The 14,692-nt window shown below is 42.4% G+C and overlaps 1 protein-coding gene across 1 annotated transcript in view; it reads left to right on the top strand.

Moving 5' to 3' along the window:
• RNF130 (ring finger protein 130) overlaps positions 1–14,692 on the top strand; it is a 107,738-nt gene that overhangs the window by 52,038 nt on the left and 41,008 nt on the right. Inside the window, exon 3 of the mRNA XM_011976856.1 lies at positions 2,973–3,223. Within this exon, the coding sequence (XP_011832246.1) occupies positions 2,973–3,223 (251 nt within the window). The remainder of the gene's footprint in view (positions 1–2,972; positions 3,224–14,692) is intronic.

A 14,692-nucleotide genomic window follows, 5' to 3' on the forward strand; every position in this document is an offset into this window, starting at 1 on the left:
TTTTTAGTAGAGATGGGGTTTCACCATGTTAGCCAGGATGGTCTCGATCTCCTGACCTCGTGATCCGCCCGCCTCGGCCTCCCAAGGTGCTGGGATTACAGGTGTGGGCCACAACACTACGGTCTAATTATTCTTAACTCTTATCAGTCACTGCCTGCTCTGACTGGGCCTTTATTCTGATGCCTACATTTCCTTCGGTGTGTGTATCCCTCCTGAAGCTGGGCCAGAGCTCCTCAGATCTTTAAAAGTCAAGTGTCTGAGGCAGCTTTAGGTCAGGGTCTTTGAACCCTATCAGGCTTTAGGGGTGGAGTTTGGGGAGAAGGCCCTTTCTCCTAGGGGGGGACTCCTATATAACTTTCACCAGATTCTGTAAGAGATTTAAGACCTAAAATGGCTAACACTCCAGTCCTTTGCAAGTGTCGGTGGTGGACTTTCGTTCTGCTGGCCTCTCTGCTGTCCTCCTGCCTGGTCGGCAGGGTCGGGCTCCTCTGCGCGGCTCTTGTCTGTGCTGTTGTAAGGACGCCACTGCGAGCAGCTTCTCTCCCTAGTCCGAAAGGTTCCCCTTTGCTCCTGAAGGCACGTGGATTTTTGCATCAAGAGCAGGTAATTCTCTACTCTCTTTAAGAGGTGAAAGGAGCCTTATCATAGTATGTGTTCAATAAATATTGTTGAATGGATGGTTGAAATAATTACACACTTCTTTTCCCAAACAGCTTCCCTGTTGAAATTAGTTGGTGTTCTTATTTAGTGTTCTTTGAATGGAATTACACGGATTGGTTTCCTTGGCTACCTGTTCAGCTTTCCCTACTCCTTTTCCAGCTTGAGTCTTCAAGAGGGAGCCTCAACTGATTTCTAAAACCATTTGTACCTGGTGTGCTTATAAAGCAATGAGACTGATTGTCATATGTTGTTTGTGGGATCCGTCTCAGTTACTTTATAGCCATACCTGGTATCTTATACCACAGATCATGGCCTGTTGAACAACATTTTAAAAGAGATTTCTAAAGGGAAATTTAAAGTGGCTTAGCATTATTTTATGATTGTCTCTAACTTACTGATCAAAACTCTTATTTCAGGAAGGTAATTAGATGTTAATTAGATGTTTATTGCTTGCTTTAATTTTATAGTTTTTTTGTGGATTTTTAATCAGTATTCTGATAAACTGCTCTTCTAATAAAGTGGCTGTAAGAATTTTGAGTAAGGTAGTAAAAAGGTGTATGTTCCATTGGGTTACATTTTCTGTAAAACTCCTTTTACTGTTACATTTCTCTTCTTTTTTTTTGAGGGTCTCACTCTGTCACCCAGGTTGGCATGCAGTGATGTGATCTCAGCTCACTGCAGCCTCAACTTCCTAGACTCCAGTGATCCTCCCACCTCAGGCTTTAGGGGTGGAGTATGAGGAGTACTCCTGAGTATCTGGGAACACAGACACGTGCCACCATGCCTGGCTCATTTTCCTGTTTTTGTGAGAGACAGGGTTTCGCCATGTTGCCCAGGCTGGTCTTGGACTCCTGAGCTCAAGCAATTCACCTGCCCCAGCCTCCCAAAGTGCTGGGATTACAGGCATGAGCCACTGCACCCAGCCTTGTTGAATTTCTTTTTCAGTTGCATGTAGTCTCCTGTGACTGCATGTAACACAGTGGTTCTTTTAGCTAAATATGATAAATGAAACATGTAAAACCAAAATATTTCAATGTGTTATTCATTGAAGAAGCATTGAAAAGGACAAGTTTTGGGGACTTTTGCTTGTTTGGTTTGTTGGTTTACATTTGTATGTACAAACCTTATTCAGATTCAAATAAGTGGTTATAATTTTATCTTTCCCAAAATAAAATATTTATTTCCCGTCTGCTGACCCTAGTCCCTCTTAGAGTCTCTGTGGAGAAGGCAAATGTAGAAGTTATATGTTGCCACCGGCAGCTTCAGCTTGTGAAAGGACAGTTGCTGATAGATTGATAGAAGTTTCTCTGTTTTCTTAAAAGACACTGGGAAGTTATTTCCCTTGTGGAGGAGGAAAGGGATAGCAGTTTCCTGCTGTCCATAGGAATAGATATTCAATTCCTCTAATGTTACTACTTCTGGAAATTATATAGGGGAAAGGTCTAGGTAACTATAAAGCAACTTAAGACCATCGTCGTAATTAACTTACATAGCCTGTGACTGTGGGCAGACTTCTGGACAACTGTTAGAGGCTGGAGGTATTTTGATGCCAAACCAGTCCAGAATGTTGAAGCCTGGACCTGTCTCTGGAACATTTGATTTCCAGAAGAGTTCTGGGGTAAACTAGCAAGGAGCCTCGCTCCACTCAAGTCCGGACGTAAGACCCAAGTTAGTTTCAGATGGTCACTAATAAAAGGTACCACCATTTGGCACTTTGTAGCTCTGTTACCAGCTGTGTGTCCTGTGTCTCGGTGAGATTAGAAAGCGTGGTATCCTGTACTTGTTTTTGTTCCTTGCACTAGTTCTACAGACAGTGGGTGCTCCATGAATGTTCCTAGATTAGTGCAAGAAGTACCAATTTATGCTATAAAAACAGCACTTTACTCCATTTCTTAAGGAATTAAGACTTTCTGAAGATCATTTTAAAATAGAAAAGATTTTACAGTGTATATCTACCATGATGTTGATACACTTCTGTTGCTGTATAATGTTATATTGCTGTCTGTTGTCACATTTGGTTGGTTTAATACTCTTTTTTAAATGTAGTTGTCAGACAAGTTAATATGGTTCTTAACACTGCAATCGTTCTATGCCTTATGTCTGTTTAAGTCTTAAGTACCATACAACAAATTACATGTTCCCACTTGGTGCCAGCATACCCAGCTGCAGCTTCATTTCAGTTGAGAAGTGGAGTTCCCATGCCCTTTCCATTACCAGATATTACGGTAGTTACCTAAGTGGTGTGTTTATATATTTGATGTTTCTGTAAATTTTAAATGTCACTTGAGTTATATATTTATTTTATATTACAGGCACTGGAGATATTATTGCTGTCATGATAACAGAATTGAGGGGTAAGGATATTTTGAGTTATCTGGAGAAAAACATCTCTGTACAAATGACAATAGCTGTTGGAACTCGAATGCCACCGAAGAACTTCAGCCGTGGCTCTCTAGTCTTCGTGTCAATATCCTTTATTGTTTTGATGATTATTTCTTCAGCATGGCTCATATTCTACTTCATTCAGAAGATCAGGTACACAAATGCACGCGACAGGAACCAGGTGAGCTCAGTACTCAGCAGTGATTGGTTCTTACCAGCCAGAGTTCACAGACATCTGTCGTGTCCATGCATCTTACTAACATGTTTTTTCTTTTAAAAAATGTTGTTACCTTACTCAGTCATTTTAATATGTTGAAAATGTCTACACAAGTATTTAAGGGATATTTAAAATAACCTAAAGGATACTACATTTGTTGTGATCACCTAGAATAGTCTGTTCAGGTAGATAGCTTGATATCATAGTATTATCTAGATAATTCTATTAATTTGGAGAAATATCACATAGTTGCATTTTTAAACTAGTAACTTTGGATGTTTCTGGAAATGGGAACTAGGAGGGGGGTTAGGGAGACTTCACACTACCCCTTCCTGTGTGAAATTCTTTCCCATGTGAATTTTGAACTGGGAAAGTATTATCTATTTAGAAAACGAAATCAGTGAAAAACCTCTGTCATCTAAGCTCAGACATGGTTGGTACGGGTGAGGTGGGGAGGACCAACAGAACACATTTCTCTGGATGGTCATCCTAGAAGTTCCGTTGACAGCACATCTGAGGCACTCAGGGAATTTGGGTTGAGTGAATAAACCTAGGAAAAGCAGTGTGCTTCCCTGGTATGAGGGCCTGGAGACGGTGGCTCTCAGTTGGTAGCTTAAGTTTGTTTGATGTGCTGTGGACAGAATACCCACCCTAGGAGCCAGGTTCGGGCTGTTAGGTCCCTAGCCGAGACTTTGCATGTGGAAAACTAAGAAGTGACTTGCTTGGAGAGTGGTTTGAAGCCAATTATCTTCTCCTAACACAGTACATTCAAAGCCCCGTGGGGACAGGGACACTGGGATTTTTATCCTTCCTCTTTCTAGTGGGAGCAGCACAGACTTCGGCACGGAACCGGTCTCAGCTCACTTCCCTCCTGTACCGCCGGTTTCCCATGATCCCTCATCCCTGATGGACAGTTTATTTAGCATCTCAACTTCTTTCTTCATCTGAAAGTAGATATCAAATACCCAAACACTGTAGTTTATGGAAGCTTTATGTGCCAGGCTCTGCCTGTGCACTTTTAATTTTTTTTATTTTGATAATTTTTATATTTGTCATTTTAGACTTAACAAAAATGTGCAAGATAAGTGTCAGGTATTCCCTTCACTCAGATTCTACAGCTGTTAATGTTTTACTATATTTCCTTTTCTATGTATCTATACTTTTTTAATTAAAAAAAATTTTTTTTAAGAGTCAGGGCCTTGCCCTGTCACTCAGGCTGGAGTGTGGTGGCAGTCATGGCTCACTGCAGCCCCAACTCCTGGGCTCAAGCGATCCTCCAGCCTCAACCTTCTGAGTAGCTAGGACTAAAGCTATGCATCACCATGCCTGGCTAACTTTTTAATTTTTTGCACAGACCAGGTCTTGCAGTGTTGCCCAGGCTGGTCTCAAACTCGGGCTCAAACGATCCTCCCACCTTGGCCTCCCTAAGTGTTGGGATTATGGGTGTAAACACCATCCTCAGCCTTTGTATATATACCTTAACAAAACTATTTGAGAGTAAGTTTGAGATATGATGCCATGTTACCCTTAAATACTTTGTTATATATTTTTAAAAACAACATTCTCTTATATAACCATAGTGTGGTTGTCAAAATCAGTAAATTAGCATTGATATAATACATTATCTGATTGATAGACCTTTCTTGGGTTTTGTAAAACTGGCTCAATAATGACCTTTATAGCAGAGAAAATCCTGGATTGATTGGAGCTCATTGGATTTTGCATTCAGTTGTCTCTTCTTACTTGGTTTTATGACATTGACGTTTCTGAAGAGTACAGATCAATTATTTTCTATTTGAGTTTATCTGATGTCTTATGTTCCTTCATGATTAGTTTCAGGTTATATGCATTTCAGGAAAATGTAGATTTGCTTGCATTTGTACGAGATAATACAAATACAAAGAGGTCTCTTATCCCCTTCACTCATTTTCTCCCTGAGTAACAACATCTTGTATAACTGTGGTCAGTACCATAACCTGGAAATTGGCATGGATAAAATCCACTGATCTTCCTGAATACACTGAAATCTCCCCATCTCTCCAGTTTAATTTGTACTTACTTGTGTGTGTGTATGTGTGTCTGTCTTTGGTCTGTGCAGTTTTGTTGCATGTGTAGATTCACGTGACCAACATCACGGTCAGGATACAGACCAGTTCCGTCACAAGGGTCCCTTGTGCTGCTCTTTTATAACCAAACCCCTTCCCTAATCTACCACTCATTGGTTTCTCATCTCTATAGTTTTGTCATTTCAAGAATGTTAAATAGGTGGAATCACGGGCCGGGCGCAGTGGCTCACACCTGTAATACCGGCACTTTGGGAAGCCAAGGTGGATGGATCACTTGAGGTCAGGAGTTCAAGACCAGCCTGGCCAACATGGCAAACCCCATCTCTACTAAAAACACAAAAACTTAGCTGGGCAAGGTTCCGTGCGCCTGTAGCCCCATCCATTCAGGAGGCTGAAGCACGAGAATTGCTTGAGCCTGGGAAGCAGAGGCTGCAGTGAGCCGTGATCGTGGCCCTGCACTCCAGCCTGGGCGACAGAGTGAGACCCTCTCTCAAAAGGAGAAAAAAAAAAGTAAAATCTCTAAACTACTGGAAATTCAGCAATATGCTTCTCAGTGATGTATAGAGAAAAGAAATCTCAAAAGGAAAAATACATAGGACTGAATGAAAATGAAAATATAGCATATCAAAATATGTGAGGCACAGCCTTAAAGAAATGTTGAGAGAGAAATTTATAGCCCTTAATTCTTACTTTAGAAAACAGCAAAGGCTTCAAATAAACTAATCACAGACTTAAATGTAAAACATAATATAAAACTTTCAGGAAAAATAGTAGAAGATCTTTGGGATATCTAGGGATAAGTAAAGAGTTTTTAGACTTGACACCAAAAGCACAATTCATAAAAGAAAAAATAAACTTCATAAAAAGTAGAAATTTTTGCGTTTTGAAAACCTTGTTAAGAGGTTGAACAAAACAAAATATAGACTGCAAGTCACGAGGTCAGGAGATCGAGACCATCCTGGCTAACACGGTGAAACCCCGTCTCTACTAAAAATAAATGCTAGGAAACAAGCTTGCTGTTTGTGGCCTGCACCCGATGGCAATTACATTTACTCCTTCATTATGTTTACTCCTTTCCTGAGTGCAGCGGTATGATCTCAGCTCCATGCAACCTCCACCTCCCGGGTTCAAGTGATTCTCTTACCTCTGCCTCCCGGGTAGCTGGGATTATGGGCGTATGCCACCATGTCTGGCTAACTTGTATTTTTTGGTAGAGATGAGGTTTCACTGTGTTGCCCAGGCTGGTCTTGAACTCCTGACCTCAAGCGATCCTCCCACCTCGGCCTTCCAGAGGGCTGGCATTACAGGTGTGAGCCACCGTGCCCTGCCAAGATTTCACTATTATCTTTGTGTTACTGATTTCTAGTGTGATTCCATTATGCTCAGGGAAATACTGTATGATTTCAGTCCACTTCTGTTTCTTGAGGTTTTATGATCTAGGATGTGGTTTGTCTTAGTCAGTGTTTCTTTGGTGCTTGGAAAAAATATTCTGCTGTTGGGTGGCGTGTTCTCTGGATGTTACTTAGACCAGTGTGCACAGTTTCCTTCCTGAGGAGCGGGCTGGGAGAGCCTGTTCCCACCGGGCTCTGTGAGACCAGGGCGGCAGGGGGATGGTGATTTTTCCTTGGGCGCCTGGCTGGAGTAGAATGAGCATTACCCAGGTGTTTTCTGATGTTAGGCCGTTCTTCTCCTGGTACTTTGGCTAGAGGAGTTGGGCTTTTCTTGGCTTTTTCTGGGGCGGGGTGGTGGGGGTGCTCTGGTCCTGTGGGCAGTTCCAGGTTGGAGGCTTCTGCAGCACACTGTCAGGGATCTATGGGGGAAGTAAGGAAGCTTGGAACCCACCACCGGTTTCTCATGTCTTGAGGACCCCAGACAGCCCACCTCCTTTTCCCTCCTATAACATGTAATAGTTTAAAAAAAAAGAGAAAACGAAAGATTTGTTTTTAAAATATGTTGACATATGAAACACTGAAAGTGAAATGATAAGGAGCTGCTCTGAAGTGGTGTTCTTGACAGGCAAGCCTGTGGCAGCGGACTGCGTGCAGCACACCCGAGGACGCTGGAACAAAGGCTCACAGTTGTCCCAGGAGCCTGCTATTGGGAGATAGTGCTTTAATTAGCACCCAGTGTGGGGCCTGCGGGTGATGAAGGAGTAAACGTAATCGCCATCTGGTGCAGGCCACAAACAGCGAGCTTGTTTCCTAGCATTTATTTTGCGGCTGACTGCATGCAGGATCCTTCCAAAGCATCTCTCTCCAGATGCTACTGTGGTGGAAAGTGATGTTCTGACCTTTTTTCCTCCTTCCGTTTTCCCTAAGGTTGACAAATGCTTGATGAAATTTTTATGTGGCTTAAAAAGCTTAGCTTATTAAAGTTTAATAAGAAGGTGGCAACAGCTAGACTGGTTGAAACCTTTGGCTATTTTAAAAGAGAAGCCAGAATATTAGCCAAGGAAAACCAGTGAGTTTAGGGACAGACTCTTGATTTTCTCCCACGAACTGTTTTTGTTTTTGTTTTTTGAGACTGGGTCTCGCTCTGTCACCCAGGCTGGAGTGCAGTGGCGTGATCTTGGTTCACTGCAACCTCTGCTTCCTGGGCTCAAGCGATTCTCCTGCCCCAGCCTCCCGAGTAGCTGGGACTACAGGTGCCCGTCACCATGCTGGCTAATTTTTGTGTTTTTGGGAGAGATGGGATTTCACCATGTTGGCCAGGCTGGTCTCAAACTCCCAACCTCATGTGATCCTCCTGCCTTAGCCTCCCAGAGTGCTGGAATTAAGGCATGAACCTCCACACCCGGCCCCCACAAACTGTTACCATGAAGCAGTTCTTCCTGTAGAACATGTTGCCAAAGAGGTCCATACGTTGTAAATAACTTTCTAAACATAGTAAAATACTCACAATTGAGAACATTTTACGTGTGGTATAAGAATCTAATGCTTTGGCTTTTCAGTTCATGGCTGAGTGTCTGTGGTTTGCTCTTCCTGGAAAACTGTCAGAATGCATCTAATTACTATCTATAGGTCTAGATAGTTCAGATTCCTACTGATGGTAAACTTAAATGTCACTGTTGAATTAAGTCAGTGATAGTTATTTTACACAAAAGGGTAGATGTTTGTTACCTTTATTTTGAATGAATGCTTAAGGATTTTCTGAAGCATGTAAAATGTTTACCAGTTACATGGTTAATATTGCACCTTTAATTTCGAAGTGGTCAAACTTGGTTTCTGAAGCAGAACGATGAAGCTTTCATTTTACTCTTTAGGAGTGGGGCAGATGTAAAACATCCTGCAGCTTAATGGACACCTGAATGTAGAATGTGTTCTTAAAGCTTCCCAGTGAAAATGCATATGCTTTTTAAGGTCTTTAAAATTTGTAAAAGCTTCTTGCCATAACATGTGTATGTAATATTGTTTGACTTTATAAATATCTCAGGGTTGCTGAAATGAAGTACACTCTTATTGCCTATTTTCATCATGAAAGGTCAGTGAGTAGCTAATTGGAGAATGCATTTGCCTGTCAGGGGAGTGTGGAAATACATGGAACATTCCTGCGTCAGAGAAAAGCTAAAACTTTGCATGAGTACAGTTAATCTTTGAAAAATGGTGGGTTCAAAAGGTTTTTTTTTTGTTTTCTTCCAAATTGGGAGAGAAGAAGTATTGTATATACTGCCAAGATTTGTCCTACAGAAAAGGATTATATGACCCCAAAACAGACTTCTTTTGTCATTTTGGATAGCAGAGTGAATTTTGTTCATTGTGTTTCTTAAGGATTAACAATTCCAAAAGAACTGGAAAGGGGAAATAGATGTTTGAGCTGAGAAGTTATTATCTTAGCAGTTTTTAAAAGATACTGAAGATACTCTGATACCTTCTTTTTAATGTCCTGCTATTTTGTAAATAAATAACACTTTTCATATACAAAGACTGTATTATATGCCTTCTAAATATTACATGTCAGGCTTAAGATCTGATTTTTTTTAAAGCACAAAATATGCTCTTAAGATCATGGTCTTTGGAAGATAATTCATTTCTATATCCTTTGGGGTTTAGCATGGGGCCTGGCACATTGCACTGCCTCAGTAAATATTTAAATGAATTCAAGAATGAGCTTACCTTCTGTTCGAATGACAGATGCAGTCAAAATACTGTGTGGTGTAAGAGTTATTCTTTGGGGACAGAATGATGTTACTCTCACTGAGTCAAGGACACTTCACAGAGAAGGTAGGTAGTGACCTTGGAGCTGAATTTTAAAGGATGAATAAGACTTCATCAGATGGAGATGAAGGAGAGTCAGGCAAACGGATCATTTTCCACAGAGAGATGAAAGAGTTGAATGACTGGAACATCAGGAATAGTGGGCAGGAGCCTTGTGACTGTTGAACTGATACTAGATGAATAAATTGTCACTAGACTATGAAGGGCATGAATCACATAAGAAAGTTAGACTTTATTCTATAATCAGTACTGTTTTTTTGTTTTGTTTTGTTTTTTGGAGACAGAGTCTTGTTCTGTTGCCCAGGCTGGAGTACAATGGCTCGATAACAACTCACTGCAACCTCTGCCTCCCAGGTTCAGGCCATTCTCCTGCCTCAGCCTCCCGAGTAGCTGGAATTACAGGCACCCACCACCACACCTGACTAATTTTTGTATTTTTAGTAGAGACGGGGTTTTGCCATGTTGGCCAGGCTGATTTCGAACTCCTGACCACAGGTGATCCACCCACCTCAGCCTCCCAAAGTGCTGGGATTATAGGCGTGAGCCACCATGCCAGGCCATCAGTACAGTTTTTTAGCAGTGGAGTGATATACGATTCTTTTCTGATGCAAGAGACTTAGGGAGAAGGAGCTATGAAAGGAGGAAATGTCGAAGAACAAAGGAAGATGATGTTAATAAATTAAGGTTATGTAGAGAGGAGAGGAGTGATCCGGGCACAGGCAGATGGTTTCTTGGAAAAGAGTTAACAGATGCTTCTTTTGAGAAAAAAAATGGAAAAAAGTGGTGGTGAATGAATGAAGGAGGGTGAAGACTACAAGGCACTTTGCACTGGGGAAAGATTCTATAGCTAGATTTCCCTAGTGTTTACCAGAAGAAAACCCTACTCTGTGTAGATACAGACTTACTCTAATTCTATGGGAGAGTTCTGATTACTGAATGGTGAAACCTGAGATGAATTTCATCAAAGTGACCTATCCTTAATATACTCTGAACCCTCTGGCTTTGAACAAACTATTCCTGTTAGATTAAGCCGTATGAATTGTTTTAACTTGTTTTCTGCCAATTCAAACATTTTGCCACTTTGATTTCAAATATGGAATAGTGTTAACTGTTGCAGCTTTGAGCAGATGAGGTAAGATAATCTGGCCCCTAACAAACCCCTCCAGCTGTGTGCTATAGAAAGTCTTTTCAGCATTTTATAGTGGAGGAAGAACTGGAGTAGGAAGAATGTCTATGGTCCTAGTCTGAATCCTTTTAGTAACTTCAGGCAGATCACCTCACCTCTTTCTGGGGCTTGGTTTTTCTCCTTTGTGAAATGATGCCTTTCTGTGGTTTTGTCATTTCTAACATTCTGTGTGTGATGAGGTAAATTTGAGGAGTTTTATTATTAAAGGATTAGGGCACAGTGTGAAGTACGGAGAATATCAGTAAGTGGGTAGCATGTTACGGGAAAATGCTTTGAAACTAGGGTTTGTACTTAGTTCAGTGAGTCTCAAACTTTAGTATACAAAAGAATCATGTGAGAGCTCCTTTTGGGGGCGGGAGCACTTTTTAAAATTGCGAATTTCCAAGATCTTTCCTCCCCTTAATTCAGCAAGTCTGGATAGGGCCTACTTACCAGCTTTTGATGTGGGCAAATTATTTAATCTCTGCCTCAAGCTCCTCTTCTGTAAAATGGGATAATACAGTTCTTTTCCCATAAAGTGATTGTGACAATAACATGAGTCAGTACTTGTGAAGGGCTTAGAACAGTACCTAGCACATGGTATGTACCGAATAAACCTTAGTTAGTATCAATTTTATTATTATACATTATTAAGCATTCAAGGTAGATTTAATGCATCTGTCCCATGGACCACACCTTGAAAAACAGTGGCTTAATGGCATGGAATTTAGGTGAAGGTAAGAGACCTTAATAAAAAGCGATCTTCATGAAAGAATTTTGCACCTCATCTTAGGTACTTGAGAGTTAGCAGGATGCAGATAGACTTAGAATGAAAAATTATTTTTTAAAAATAGTGGCTTTTAGACAGATTCCAGTAAGAGATCAGATTATACACACATACATAGACACTTACACCTGTCACAGGTTTACCTGTCACAAAGTGATGGGAAATGTTGAAGAGCTGATTAAAAACTCAAAGGATAATTCAGAAGAAGGTAGTAATACTGAAGCTAAGTCCAAAGAGAAATCACAGTGAAGGTATTGGCATTAATACCTAACACAGAGAAGAGATACTTTGTCCTTTTGCTGTAAAAGGTGTTCAAAGTTCAGAGGTGGAAAATATGATATATCTAAATATTTGTAGGTCTCTGATTAGATACCCTACATGCATTCACATCAGCTTGCTGAAGACTGAACTGCCGCCACCAGCTCCCGCTCTCTGCTTTTGGCTATTCCATAATGCAGTGTGAGGCAGGCACTCTCACACGGCTCGTCAGCGAGCCAGAAGTCTGGGGGCACCTCTCCTCAAACCCCCCTCTTCGTGCGTGCCTTCGTGTCAGTCATGAGGTTCTGTTGGTTTTACCTGCTAAATCTTTCTTGACTTTGTGGTCTTCTTTCTTTCCCTACTGCTGCTCGCCTAGTTCAGGCTCTTCTTGTCTCTGAAATGTTAGAGACCCTACCTGGGCCTCCTGTGGAGGGAAGATTGTCGTTCTCCAAGCCTCAGACAGCGTCGGGAGCTTTTCTGTTCAAAACTCTCCGGTAGCATTCTGATCTGAACAACATGGAAGCCGTGAGATTCCTGTAAAATCTCCTCAGATTCCTTAATAATGAGAATAATAACCCAGATCTGAGTTACCTTAGGAAAATGACCCATTCGAAATCCTTAGAACTTGTCCTCCTCACAAAAAAAAGCCTGAACAATAAATAAACAACTTAATGAAAATAACAGAGGGAGAGTACAGAAGTGCATCCGAGGAATGACAGAAGCTCTGAGAGCGCAGACGTCTCAGATAGCCACAGAGAGATGGGAAGGAAACGCTGGGCCTCTACTGTCCCATCCTCTAACCAGGATCAGCTGGGAACCAGGAAGAACTCACTGTGGTGAGGAGGTAAGTGAGAGGATCCCAGCAGCCCCTTCAACACTGTGGGTACCTGCAGACCTCACCACTGGGGTTCCCACCAGTCCTCACAGACACTAAACCCAGCTGAGTCCACCTGGCTGTGCACCCCACAGAGAAGGAGCTAGCACCGTGCCCCAACCCCGGCAGCCCACACAGCTGCTGTGCAATACCATCTTGGAATTGGAGCTGTGACTGAAGTGTGTCTCGCTCCAGGGGCGAGTAGTCATGGCTCCCCTTTGTCCCTGAGGCTAAGCTGCCACCAAACCACCCCAGCACAGTGGCCCTACGTGTCTAAGCTGAGCTGGGTGCAGCTGTTGGCTCTGTTCTTGAGGAGACAAGCAGAGATGGAGCCACTCCACCTATCCTTTCCCGCACAGATTTGGACAGGAGCTGAAGCAGTATCCTGCGTTTTGGGAAAACAGTACCTTGAACACTCAGAGCAATCATGCCTCCCCAGTGCCTCAGTTGAAGCAGCGCCATGCATCCCAGGAAGTGGTGCATTGGCCCTCCAGAGTGATCAGACATCCCAGTACCTAAGCTGAAGCAGCTCCCAGCATCCCAGGGAAGTGGTGCCTGGCCCACCCAAAAGAGTATGCCCCCTGGGCCTGAGCTTATCCTTTGGGGAATTGATGCCTTGGCCAAACTGAGCTGTTGTGCATGCCAGGAATGAGCTGATGTAGTACACCACGTCCCAAAGAAATAGAGCAGTGACTGAGCTGAGACACGTTGCCCTTACAGGCCACAGAACTTTAGTACCCTGCTTGCTTGAACCTGCGCTAGTCTTCAAGAAGCTCAACTGCTTAGATAACCTTCCTCTTGGAGAGTGGAATTATCACTGTGCTATCCCCCCCTCCCATGCTGGGTCCACACAACAGCTCTGCTCCCCTAAGCTGGGATGCTTGCTGTCATTGCACTGGACTTCACAGATCTAAGATACTGCTGGGCCCTGCCATCCCAGGGTCTATAGTCAATAGTGTATGGTGCTTCATTCCGTGGGACCCTAGTTGCCACTGAGCCCTGCTGGCTCGTGTTCCTGAATTGCAGCCAGACCCTTGACGCAAACTTCCAGAATGCCCCTTCTACCTAGTCAGGCCAGTGTTACGCCCTAACTCCCAGGGATAGAGTCACAGCCACAATGTAGACCCTTAGGTCCAAGCTACTAGTGAGTACCTTACAGTCACAGATCCTGACCATGTGGGTAACATATATCCTACTTTGCCACAGGTGCCACAAATAGGTTTGTGAGACTGAGCCTAGGACATGGTCCCATAGTCATTCTGAGCACCTGCTCCTGGAATCCAGTGCTGCTGCAGCTGCTTATAGGTAACATCAGACTTCACACCAACAGGGATCACTTTGGCTAAGTCTCCTCATTGTGGGAAAAGCAAGAATAGTAGGTCCTCAAAGGCCTTTGAAAGGATAACAACTTACACCACTGCCACAAACATCCACAGCCTATACCACTGAGGCACCCATGGGTACTGCTGATGTTGAATTCAGCTGAAACTGCACAAACACTGTACCACTGCACCTATCCAGAAACATAGTCACCGCACCCTTCCCAACTGGCACACTAAGACTAAACTGTAGGTGAAAATCTTTCTTCAGGAGAACCACTCTAGAAAATTTGAAAGAAGTGATTGCTCCACCAGATACACAGACATCAACACAGGGACACAAGAAACATGAAATAAGGAAATATGATGCCATCAAAGGAACCTAATTCCCTAGTAACACACTACAATGGGAAAAACCTCAATGAATTGCCAGAAAAGGAATTCAAAATTATGATGATATGGAAACTCAGAGAGATACAAGAAAACATGTATAGATATCAGCAGAGTTGGGGAAACAGTTCACAATGTGAACAGGAAATCGAACAAAAGAAAGAATCAAGTCCTTCAGCTAAAGAATTCAGTGAATGAAAATAAACACACAATGAAAAATTTCAACAGCAAACTCGATCATACATAAAAATCTCTCAACGTGAAGGTAGGTTATTTGAAATTAACAAGTCAGAGACAAAAAAAGAAATAAGAATGAAAAATAATGAAGCACGCCTACAAAACTTATGGAACATTAGGCAA

This window comes from Mandrillus leucophaeus, unplaced genomic scaffold, assembly GCF_000951045.1.
Source record: "Mandrillus leucophaeus isolate KB7577 unplaced genomic scaffold, Mleu.le_1.0 Scaffold170, whole genome shotgun sequence".
In the NCBI taxonomy this organism is placed as follows: domain Eukaryota; kingdom Metazoa; phylum Chordata; class Mammalia; order Primates; family Cercopithecidae; genus Mandrillus; species Mandrillus leucophaeus.